The sequence below is a fragment of the Amaranthus tricolor genome, chromosome 1 (assembly GCF_026212465.1).
Source record: "Amaranthus tricolor cultivar Red isolate AtriRed21 chromosome 1, ASM2621246v1, whole genome shotgun sequence".
Classification (NCBI taxonomy): Eukaryota; Viridiplantae; Streptophyta; class Magnoliopsida; order Caryophyllales; family Amaranthaceae; genus Amaranthus; species Amaranthus tricolor.
Genome location: NC_080047.1, coordinates 29,611,266 through 29,622,966, shown reverse-complemented (window position 1 = coordinate 29,622,966; position 11,701 = coordinate 29,611,266). Strand labels below are relative to the sequence as shown.

Sequence of the window (11,701 nt, the reverse complement as noted above, 5' to 3'; positions counted from 1 at the left end):
ATTTGTACATTCTTTAATGGACTTCTATTGATTTATGGAACCTTCCCCTTTGAATAAGCTATGTTACACAATTGAAGTACTCCTAATTTTATGAGTAAGCAGCTTTTGATATTGTTTTATTAATTGCGTCCGTTTGAGCACGAGTGTGCTCTAACGAGCATCTTTGATCGATGCGTATCTTTTCATAGTAATGCTCTGTTTCATAAATGCATGTTCTTTCATATTAAAGCACGCATAATATCCACTAATAGGAGGGAATAAACATATTAATCAATTCAATAATCATATCTCATGTCTCTAAACACATAAACATATCAAGAACACGATCTTAATCTGATTATAAATACGTAATCATTTAGACAACGTACTTTGTACTGATTTTGTAATGAGATTGTATTTCTTTGTGAATTTCAACTAATTTTTCCAAGCTACGTTGTATTCAGTTTTCGAGTGACTTAAGTGTCACAAACTAATTTTTAAAATTATTGTCCGCATTATGATCAAGCAAAGAATCTGTTGTCATATTAATACAAAACCGTACTAGTATTATGCTCTCGTATGTAAAGATTTGCGCTTTTATAAATTTGCGCCAACAGTGATATTATGAGATTTTGAATTTAGCTTTTTGAATGGAAGTGATGGATCTTTTTGTGATGTGAATTATGAGGAAAGTCAAGGTGGGTAGAAAACGATTTGATCTTGCAAAGATTAATGCTTCTAAATTTGCTTCTCATTTGCGTCACTTAAGGTATACTAGAGTTTTTCGAAAATTTTGTTCTATGATTCCCGAGCGAGTCTTTTTGGATTGAGGATTTAAGGACAAATATTTATGAGGATGTCAAAGGTGGATGGAAAAACAAACATTGTTTGGATTAAGTTTCCGTTGTTGGGCTTAAGTATTGAGAAAATTTGAAAAAAATAAGTCTTTTTAATAATTTTAGTCAAAAAAAAAGCTTCGTTTAAACTTATTTTTCAAAATAAGTGTCCTTGGCTCCAAAGCTAGGCTTGGTGTATACTCGCTGTTACTAACAGCGAATTAAAGGAAATGGTCAAAAATTTAGTCAAGTGTGAAGTCGTTGTTACTAACAGCGAACAACAACGAACCTGGTCAAACCAGGTCAAACATTTGTTCGCTGTTAGTAACAGCAAACAAAGGCTTGACCTGGTTTAACCAGGTTTGCTTCTGTTCGCTGTTACTAACAGCGAACAAATATTTGACTTTTATTGACTTTTTTGCATGATTTAAACTAGCCATTGTAAAATTGAAAAATAGTCGTTATGAAGTTGAAAATAGCCATTGTTATTATGTTCTATAAATAACTTCATCATTTCCCTGCTTCATTGTATCCAAACTTCATCATTCTTATTCTAGTTAATCGATTTTGAAGGTAACATAAACTATTATGTTAGTATTATTCTCAATTTATAAATGTTAATATTATTTTTGAATGTTTACTTATGTTACTATATCATATGTGTTCCGTAGATGTTACAGGAGCATTATATTGAAGAGCTTTGTGATTGTGGTTATGAAGTTGAGATTAATACAGATTGGAGCGACATCGATCCTAGCCGTGATTTTGTTGCTTGTCCTTTTTACTTGGTTGAAGGATTAGGTTGCACATACTTTAGATGGATTGCTCCAAGGGTACCAAATGGCATTATTATTATTATTATTATTATTATTATTATTATTATTATTTATTATTATTATTATTATTATTATTATTATTATTATTATTATTATTATTATTAAGTTTTTTATATTCTTCTTTAAATTTAATTTTTTTAAAATGATAATTGTTTTATTGAGAGCGATTGGCTCGCGGTTTTTCCTGCGACTGCCTTATTTATTTATTTTTGATTTGAATTTCGAATTATAAAATTTCTTTTATTAATTAATTTATTTTTTAAGTTATTGTTATTTAATAAATGTTGTAATAAATTATTTTATTTTAATATATTATTATATTATGATATTGTTATTATAATAATTAATTTTGAATTTAAATGATTTATTTGAATGTAATGTTTAATTATTTTTTAATATAATAATAATATATTAATTAAAATTTAGTTGTTAATTAGTTTTTAATTTTTTATTGATAATTTAAACAAAAAAAATAATAATAACAATCACAATAATAATAATAATAATAATAATAATTTTAACAACAACAACAACAACAACAATAACAATAATAATATAAATAAAATTAATAATAACTTAAAAAAAAACCCAATCGCAGGAAAAACCGCGAGCCAACCTCGGTTCAGTCGCGGAAAAAATCGCGGCAGGACCCCGGTTCAGTCGCACAAAAACCGGGGTCCAGCCGAGGTTTTTTCCGCGACTGAACCGAAGTTGGCTCGCGGTTTTTCCTGCGACTGGGTTTTTTCTTAAACTTTTATTAATTTTATTTATATTATTATTGTTATTATTATTATTGTTGTTGTTGTTGTTATTATTATTATTATTATTATTATTATTATTATTATTATTATTATTATTATTATTGTGATTGTTATTATTATTATTATTATTATTATTATTATTATTATTATTATTGTTAAATTATCATTTTTGTTTTAATTATTATATTTAATTTAATTTTTTAAATATTTATTATTATTATTATTATTATTATTATTATTAGTATAAATATGAAATTTTAAGAGGTGGTAAAATTGTAATTTTTTAAAGTAGGGCAAATTCATAATTTTATTTGAAGGGGTGACGATAAAATAAAAAGGGTGGCGATGTTTAAGTATCGGGTAAAAATAAAAGGTGACTAGGAGACTCTTGAAATGGACAATTGAGTACTCTTACCAAGTATGCTAAGTAAGCGCATTATCGAAATTGGAGAGCGCCATTCGTTGAATGTTAGATAGCAGTAATAATCAGATAAACGAAGAACTCTTACCGAATCAATTTCTCAATCTTGAAGATTTTAGTTTGCTTCATATCCTGGTAAAAGAATTCTTCTTTTTTTTTTCTTTTTTTTTTTTGCTTTAATTCCACTAGGTGTACATTTTCAATTTGTTGTTGTTTGTGAGCATCAATTTGTTGAGTTGGTCTTTCTGTTTAATATTTGAGTGCATTTCCAATCTGGGATTTTGATTTTTGAGCTACAGAAAATCAACTATTAAATATATTTGTATAAATTTCCAATATAATTATATTTAATTAATGTTTATTATGATCCCAAATTCCCAATATTTCAAAATTGGGATAATGAATATAATATTGATTATTTGTTAATAGATGTCCACTTAAATTTTGATGTAAAATTCCGAGTTTAATAGAATTAGGACGAACGATTCTTGATTTAGTTTGAAGTCAATACAAGATTTTACATTACCCAGGAAGGAATGGGATCTAATGTTTTCTTGTCTGTTGATCAGATCAAAATTCAAATGATCCTTGGTAGAAATTTAAAGGTGTGAATATTTTCCGAGTTACTTGTAGCATTGGAATTTGAAACTTGTAAGTTTATCCAACTGTAAGATAGTAAATGAAGTTGAAAAGATGGTATGCCTGTAAGGTAGTGCTTGTACATTTTTGCAGTAGAACTAGTGGAAATGAATCTAGTCGAAAAAGAGAAACTTGTGGACTTAGTGCACACTAACATAGTCTGTACCAACCTCAGCGTGTTACTGAGCCAGTGGAGTGGAGAGTAAGGATTGCGGCCTTGTAGACTGGAGAGTAACGAGTGCGCATTCGTTGAGTGGAGAGTGAGGGGTGGTGCACAATACGAAGCCTATATTAGACATTATTGTTGAGGAAAGTCTGAAAAATTCTTTTCGGGTTTGGCTTGAACATCTGTATAGTGTACGGACCTCAATATTCCCACTCTGAAGATTATGACAAGTATAGAGGCTTTGTTGTTTCTAAGTTCGCACTTGGCTGAGTCATATGAGTACGTTTATGAGAAAATCAGTGTAGAGTGTGGATAGAAGGATTAGCCAAATGCGAGGGTCAATTTTAAACCTTTGTTTTCTTTGTTTCTTTTTAAAGATGGGATAGTGTTTCACTATTTACTGCATTGATAAGTAGCCATGGTTTTGAGTGTGATGTCATTGTAACCCTTGAATGAGATTATGTGGGTCACTAGTTCATAGCAAACTTTTTGTAGCTAGCTATTTAACACTGAATTTTAAGTCATTAGTTAGAGGTTGTTTATTAGTGGTGTAGGAATTACCGCTTCGAAGAAACTAGTAGTTATGGTGACATTCTTTTAAATTCTACATAGAAGTATCTCAAAGGAGCAACTGATCAACATTTAACACCCTCACTTTGGTCGCAAGTTTTCTTTTATATGCGATTGTCAACCAAAAAAAAATTCTTGAGCTTCAGCAACATTGGAAGTTGATTTATGTTGAGTGACTCTCTCTATGTTATATTTTTGGCCCTTGGATGCTTTGCGATTTGCAATTGAAAGGATCACTGTGAGAATCCTAAGTAATTATATTCTCAAAGGGGATTTAAATAGAGTATAAAAGATTTTTGCAAATTGTTTTTCAGGATCCTTGACAAAATTCTTTAGGTATCTCGAGTAGACACTTAACAACAATCTTTTGAGGTTTTTGAGATTTTCTTTAAGAACCTAATAAACTAGTTAATGTGGAAACTAAATACAAACATAAATTGGGAGAAAACAAATTATGTAAGGAGTTCAATAATGAAAATGATCTACGTTCACTTTACCTTCGGTTTTCTTTCCAACCATTAGGATTTTTAATGCTCTAATCTTTTTAGTGCTTTTTGGCTTTCTTGTAGGTCACTCACTAGCCAGAAGAAGTTCCCTTATCCTCTACGCTAAACACCTTAGCAATACCTCGCCACTACTACCTACGCGCTCTCCAAGTCACTAAAAAGAATAACTCTAAAAACACTAAAACTATCACCTATACAATACTCAACAAAGTATAAACGAGGCAAACTTCACCCCCAAGCTCTCAAGCTAACACTTTAAAAGCTTAGTATTTTGGCTTTTACAATATTCTCACTCGAAGATAAAATGTAAAAATTGACTTAAGAAGACTAGAACTGAAACCTTATGTTTTTCTTTTCTCAAGTAAGTATAAAACCCTTATATGTTGCTGCGTAAAGTTGTCTCTCTCTTGAAGAATAGTTTCTCTTTATATGTAGGCTTCAAAACTTGGCTTTTAAAATTTTGAACTCCAAACGTTGAATTTGACAAACAACTTTATTCCTTATCCTCATAAGTCTTGATTAGCAAGTCCTCCGAATCCTCAGGAGTATTATTGCGTTAAATTTGAAATTCAATTTCAAATTTTTGTACACTTGTTTCATGATCTAGCAATCTGGTTTTCAAATTCAATACCATTGAAAATATATCTTTCACATCGTGTGGTTTATTTTAAATAAGATAGGCTAAGTTTGAATAAAATCAAACATTAACTACTACTATTCAAAAATACTATCTTATAATTTTGGATTGAGACTTTTGATTTAGTTATACAAATATATAAAATCTATTTAACAATGTAAAGCAATATAAAATATTATCTAACAATATAAACCAATGTTAAATAACATAGTTAATACGTCTGAGTTCATTAAGGTTCTTAACAATCAAAATATATCTTTCATAATCAAAGTTCCTAATAGCAATGTTCTAGACTTCTCCCACTTTCCTTCCTGGTATTATGTACATGTGCCACTATCGGTCTTACCTTTATCGTGTCTCTTGTATTTGTCAGCTTATAATATAGACTATGCGAAAATCATCGTACCTCCTCCATGCTGCTTCCTGGCAGGAGCGATGGTGAACCTCTCGAATAGAACTAAAGGCTTATGTATCAACATTCAAGGAGCACCTGCTGAAGCATTAATCTGTGAATTCTGTTTTTCTAGCATTAATATGTGAAATCTGTTTTCGCTTGTAGGAAATGCACGCTTTAGCTGACAGATCATTTAAAGTTCCAGGGGCTGAACTTATGTTGGCTTCTTTCAATAAATATTTTGTGTCCCTATCAAATGCCAAACAAATTCCTTATTGAACATCTATTTTCCATGCTGCACTTAGATTTCTGTAGTTGCCTACATGTTTCAGTAGAGCTGCTCCCTGTGTGAACTATACTCATTTAGGTTTGTGAATACTTGCATCTATGATCATCATCACCCCTCCCTCTCATGCTTTAAAGTCATTATATCTTAATCTCTGATCAGAAAACTCAGACGCTAAAATTTATGGTGTCATTTTGCAGGGTACAGTCGACTTCAAAATCCTTTTCATAAATGGAACCGGTAGTTCAAGGTGTTTTTCAGTGTTGATGTTTTCCTCTTTTTGTCATGAATCCTTATTTGACATTATCAATTTGCTGGAAATACAGGAAGAGTTATTGTGATGATGGGTGTTAGTGGTGCTGGAAAAACGTAAGTCTCAAGAACAATATCTTGTGTGAGATTTGGGTGTGTACTTTGCCTATTGAAGCACTATTAGTAATCACGAGCGTTCACCTACTTGGATTTGGCAACATAGATTCCACACAATGGCACAATCACGTTATAACAGAAACAAAAATTCTCAAGAATGGATTAAACTAATGACAATTATGTAGCAAGTGCCAAGTGGAAGTTGTGATTTATGTGTTAAAGTAGTCTATTATCTCTGATTGGTTTTTGAAAATTCCAAAGGAAGTGTATTGTTCCGAAGTGTCCTCTAACAACAATCATGTATCTATCGTGAGGACCATGGTGGCATTGTATTGTGGATCAACTTCATCATCCCTGATTAATGTCAAAGTTTATGCATCTATGCTGCTAATAATGTTTTGTACATATGATATGTAGGACTATAGGTAATTTTTTAGCTGAAGCTGCAAGTTGTGCTTTTCTTGACGCGGATGATTTCCATTCAGATACAAACAGAGGTAGATACACAATATTATATAAATTGGTGCATCACAACATTAAATCTTCAATTTATGTTATCCATTCGAGAAAATGGTCGAGTTGATTGTTATGACATATTTTTGTTCATTAATAGAGAAGATGAGAAAAGGGATTCCACTCTCTGACGAAGATAGGAAGCCTTGGCTTGAAATGCTATGCAATTCATTGAAAGAGCGCATTACTTCTGGGAAAGTTACAATTCTTGCATGTTCTGCTCTGAAAAAAAAGTACAGAGAGATTCTTAGGTTAGCTGATCCACATTATTTTCCGGGGAAGCTTGATTGTGCAGTGAAGTTTGTTCTTCTTAATGTTCCCGTTCAAGTACTGGCTGATCGGCTTAACAAAAGGCTTTCAAATGGGGAACACTTTATGCCACCTTCTTTGTTGCAATCACAGTTAGAGCTACTTGAGATTGATGCCTCTGAAGGAATCATTGAAGTGGATGCTACACAGAATCCTACTATTATTGTCGAAACTGTTCGAGCTTCACTTATCCAAAGGAAGATTTTTTAATCTATTAGAACTGTTTTTACATGTACATTAACATATGGAATTTCATTATATGTACATGGTCATAATTTTGATCTCACATTAGGTTGCACAACATATGAATTTGATGAGAGGGACATAGGAGTATAAAGAAAAATTACAAGATATTTGATTTAGATAACATTAAGAACTTGATAGAATGGTGCTTACTTCATGTAATCCTGGATACATCTACTTTGTATTTAAGCCTTTTCAGTGTTTATAAACAGGGGTGAATCTAAGATACTAGTATAGGATCGGGTAAACAAAGTTTTCCCTTTAGGGTTTCTCCTTGGTAAGGTTATCGTCTAGTCGTCTAAACTATGGGTTGAATGTGTCTTCTTTGTTCTAAGCCTTACTCCTCTCTTTCTCTTTGGTTCTTTTTTTCTTTCTTTTTCTATTTGCCTCTTTCTTTCTTTGCATTCTTGTCTTTCTTGTTTCTTTGTGGATATGGATTCTTAGTTAAAAATGTTAAAACTGCATACTTCAGCAGGGCTTTGCATTTAGGTTTAGATAAAGATCAAACCCATATTCATGAATATGATGGTTCCTCGATGGTTCATGAGGAGGATTAGGATTCCCGGGTAAAAGTAACGTTCAACAAACAAAATAATAATTATGATGATTAAGATGATATTAGAATTCTGATACGACTCCTGTGAAAATTAATCTGTACTAAATTAAAAGACCTTTCTTCCCTCAAAGTAGTGACATGCTGATAGATGATAGAGAGAATCAAAATAAGAGAATACTCCCTATTCCCTATGGAGCGATATTGTGGATGATGATTGTGCTGAAAACAAACTGGCATGAGGCCCACGGGGGTCAATCAATAAAATGATCTTTTGGTACTATCGTGATCTTGTTGTGTACAAAACCAATTACATATTTATCATTGGAAAAACAATCAGCATGTGATTCTACATCGAAAAAATTAGAGAGAGGTACTCTTATCACCAATTGGTTTAAGGATGAAACTTCGTCGGGCTTATTTGCAGCCAACTCTCTTTTTATGCGGGTATTATTATGTACAACCCAAATAACAAATTTAACATGGTATTCAAGCCGATGGTTTGATCAAAAATTGAAATGGTAGGTCCGAAAAAAATGTTGTTCCTACCTAATTGATAACTCTCACATGCAAACCATGTGAGTGGGGGTATTAGAATGGTTTATCCCACATCGATTAATTAAAGATGGTGTGTACACTTTATAATTTATTGGAGTTATTCCTCCCGTTGCCACATGTTTTAGGATGGTTATCTCCATGGCTTATTCCACCCTCATGTTCCTTTCTTGTGAATGGAAGACCCACTGATGCAACCTCAAAGGGGTCTCCATCACGGAGATCCCTTTTCCCCTTGATTGTTTTATGTGCAGAAGGTCTAGAGGCGATGATCACTAAACCCTACTATTCCAATAAGATTCATGGTTTAAGTATAGCAAGAGGAGACCCTATCATCTCCCACCTTTTTTCCGCGGATGATAGCTTGATATTTGCTAGGGCTAATGTTCGAGAAGCTGGTGTTATTAGAGACATCCTTCAAAGATATGATCTCATATCTCACGGGGAAAATGATCAATGGTGATAGAAGTGAAGTCTAGTCGCGCAACAAGGTGACAAATATCTTGGACTTCCCTTTTTATTTGAGAGATCAACAGAACTTTCTTTCATAGTCAAGTATTGAATGGAAAGAAAAATTATTGTCTAAAGCTACAACATAAGAGTTTTTGATTGACGTAGTTGCTCAAGACCTGTTACTTCCCTATACATTCTATAGTTGGAGGGCTCCCTAGCCTCGCTTGGTGGAGCATTTTGCGTGCAAGATCCTTATTTGAGAAGGGTGTTCGATGGAGAGTGGATTAATGACTTCATATTTTCTAGAACATTTTCAGTATTATATTTTATCTCACCTTTATTTTTTCGAAAAAGTATAGAATGGGCCAACCACTCACATATATGTGTGCTGAACCAACTTGACTACTATTTTTCTATTTATTATATTATAGAATTCAATATTAATAAGCTATAAATCAAATAACCTGGGTCAAATCAAATAATAGTAGGCCCCTATTTAGATTCTGCTAAAGATGTACATAACAATCACAAATTTTTTTTGTTTGTTGTGTTTTTCACGAGTACTATAAACAAATGACATAATATATTTCTAGAAATGCCTACAAGTTTTGGCTTTTAATCTTGTTGAGATCCACCAGAGACAATGGCTTTAAGAAATTCCAATTCCATTAGCAACTCCTTGTTTTTCTGGCGCTCTTGCTCCAACTCCCTCCTCAACCTCTCCATCACATTTACCATTTGTTCTTCCTTGTTTTTCTGGTCTGATTCCCTCTTCAACCTATCTATGACATCAACCATGTCGTCCTTGTTTTTCTCTCCGCTTCCAGTTTGATCTCCGCCAAGAAAAGTTATCAAGTCCTTCACATTATTTCTCTGCTCATCTAAGCTGCCCCGTAAAGCCACCAGTCCAGCCATCATACTATCTCTATCAAGCGCACCGTCCTCTCCTTCATCCACATTTGCCCGAGTCGTCTCTTGATGTACTTCCTCACTTCGATCAATTGGAGTCACCTCCTCCATATTAGGAGTGCTAATACTAAAAGCAGGTGACGTTGAGCTAGAGCAGAACACATCCAAATCAAGTTGCTTATTCGGGATCACCAATTCACCACAGAAACTGACCCTCCTTGATCGACTTGAACCACAAATCTCTTCAATTTCAGACTCCTTATCTTTACCTTGACCTGGATAAACTGGATCCAGCTCAAACCCTTCAACATTAAAGTTCCACCCACTAATCCTCCTCTGCTTCTCCAACTCCCCCGAATCCTCCTCGTCAGTAGTAGTAGTTGTAGCAGTACTACCACTCCCTAAAGACGAAATCCTCGTCATCTTACTCATCCTAAACCTATCTTCTACACTAGGCAACCCAGCCAACACATTCTTCACTAAAAAATCACAACTTCTACAGTTTTTAAAGAAGGCATGCCTTAGCAGCTTCTCAGCAGTAGGGCGTTTTGTAGGATCTTGATGGAGACATAACCCTACCATATCCTTAAATGCTTTGGAGAATTTCTTTTCGTTTCCTTTGCCGTGGAACCCTTTCTCAGACTTATCATAGTCGGAGAAGTGGAACCTCTTTGTTATCTTAAACAACAAAGACTTGGAAGGTGGTAGATGAGACAAAGGAGGCCTACCATGAGCGAGTTCGAGAGCAGTAATTCCGAAGGACCAGATATCAGCCTTAAACCCATATCCATTATGAGAATGTATTACTTCTGGAGCCATCCAATAAGGAGTTCCAGCGATGTCCTTCAACCTCGATTCAAAGTTAGTGTCATACACAGGTGCAGAGACACCGAAATCAGCTAACTTGATAATACCATCATAACCAACTAATATGTTACCAGCCTTAACATCTCGATGAACATGACCTTGATCATGAAGGTAGCTTAAGGCCTTGAGGGTTTCCTTTAAGACAACAGCAATGCAGGTTTCAGGCAAACCAGAGCAGAATTTTGAAGAGATAATGGATTGTAGAGAACCAGCAGACATGAATGGCATTACTACCCATAGACGTGGGCCCACAGTGAATGAACAGTGGGCTCGGAGGATGTTTGGATGATACAAAAGGGACATTGTTTTGGTCTCAAGGCGGATGCTTTCAAGATCAGTTCTAGATTGATCGAGATCGATGGACTTTATTGCAACTATGGAGGAAGGTTCAGGTATTGTTAGGCAGCTAGCTTTGTATACAATTGCACTTACTCCCCTTCCTATTTCTGCTATTATTTGGTAGGATTTAGGGTCTAATGGGTACTCCATTGTCACTGGAAACCTTTTCAGAATGTTTTATTTTTCCTTGGCGAAAATCATATTCATTTTTTTGATTGATTTATTTTATAGAAGAAGCAGGGTACTTGTGAACTTGAAGGGCATGAGTTGATGCTTGTGAACACTCAACACCTTATTGCTTTATTTTGTGCAACCATTAATTACTGTCACATGCTGCATGGAGGAAGGATTGGACATTAAAAGGGAACTTACATATTTTTTTTTTTTTTGTTAAATTCATTCTCATCTACTATTATTTAAAACTACAGTATTAGATAGTAATGAAAAAAGAGTGAATTAGTTGCATCTTCTAGTGGTAATATGTCATCGAGTACATAAAATGAAGGGAAAATTAGAATTAAAAATTTCAACTTTTGGTATTTTAATTTTAAGTATTTCAA

The 11,701-nt window shown here is 33.5% G+C and overlaps 2 protein-coding genes across 4 annotated transcripts; one reads left to right on the top strand and one right to left on the bottom strand.

Annotated features, from left to right (window-relative positions):
- The first annotated feature begins 2,807 nt into the window (after positions 1–2,807).
- LOC130823920 (gluconokinase) lies at positions 2,808–8,252 on the top strand. Of its 3 annotated transcripts, XM_057688765.1 has the most exons (6): positions 2,843–2,968; positions 5,911–6,112; positions 6,232–6,281; positions 6,358–6,400; positions 6,818–6,897; positions 7,014–8,249. In XM_057688765.1, exons 3-6 carry the CDS (start codon positions 6,263–6,265, stop codon positions 7,430–7,432), a joined length of 561 nt encoding a protein of 186 aa, XP_057544748.1. In that variant the 5' UTR covers positions 2,843–2,968; positions 5,911–6,112; positions 6,232–6,262; the 3' UTR covers positions 7,433–8,249. The 3 variants fall into 3 exon arrangements, with proteins under 3 accessions (XP_057544733.1, XP_057544748.1, XP_057544742.1); XM_057688750.1 differs by lacking the exon at positions 5,911–6,112 and having other exon boundaries at positions 2,808–2,968; positions 6,232–6,271; positions 7,014–8,252; XM_057688759.1 differs by lacking the exon at positions 5,911–6,112 and having other exon boundaries at positions 2,860–2,968; positions 7,014–8,248.
- A 1,289-nt stretch (positions 8,253–9,541) lies between these two features.
- LOC130826656 (serine/threonine-protein kinase BLUS1) lies at positions 9,542–11,453 on the bottom strand. The gene has a single exon (XM_057692228.1). It carries the CDS (start codon positions 11,289–11,291, stop codon positions 9,642–9,644), a length of 1,650 nt encoding a protein of 549 aa, XP_057548211.1. The 5' UTR covers positions 11,292–11,453; the 3' UTR covers positions 9,542–9,641.
- Positions 11,454–11,701: the final 248 nt, after the last annotated feature.

Excerpts from the sequence above, each read along its gene's own strand:
- LOC130823920 (XM_057688750.1), top strand. The coding sequence starts at position 2,879 with ATGTTAGATAGCAGTAATAATCAGATAAACGAAGAACTCTTACCGAAT. Across the intron at positions 6,401-6,817 it reads GTTAGTGGTGCTGGAAAAAC|GACTATAGGTAATTTTTTAG; the intron begins GTAAGTCTCAAG and ends TATGATATGTAG. Across the intron at positions 6,898-7,013 it reads CCATTCAGATACAAACAGAG|AGAAGATGAGAAAAGGGATT; the intron begins GTAGATACACAA and ends GTTCATTAATAG.
- LOC130826656 (XM_057692228.1), bottom strand. The coding sequence starts at position 11,291 with ATGGAGTACCCATTAGACCCTAAATCCTACCAAATAATAGCAGAAATA.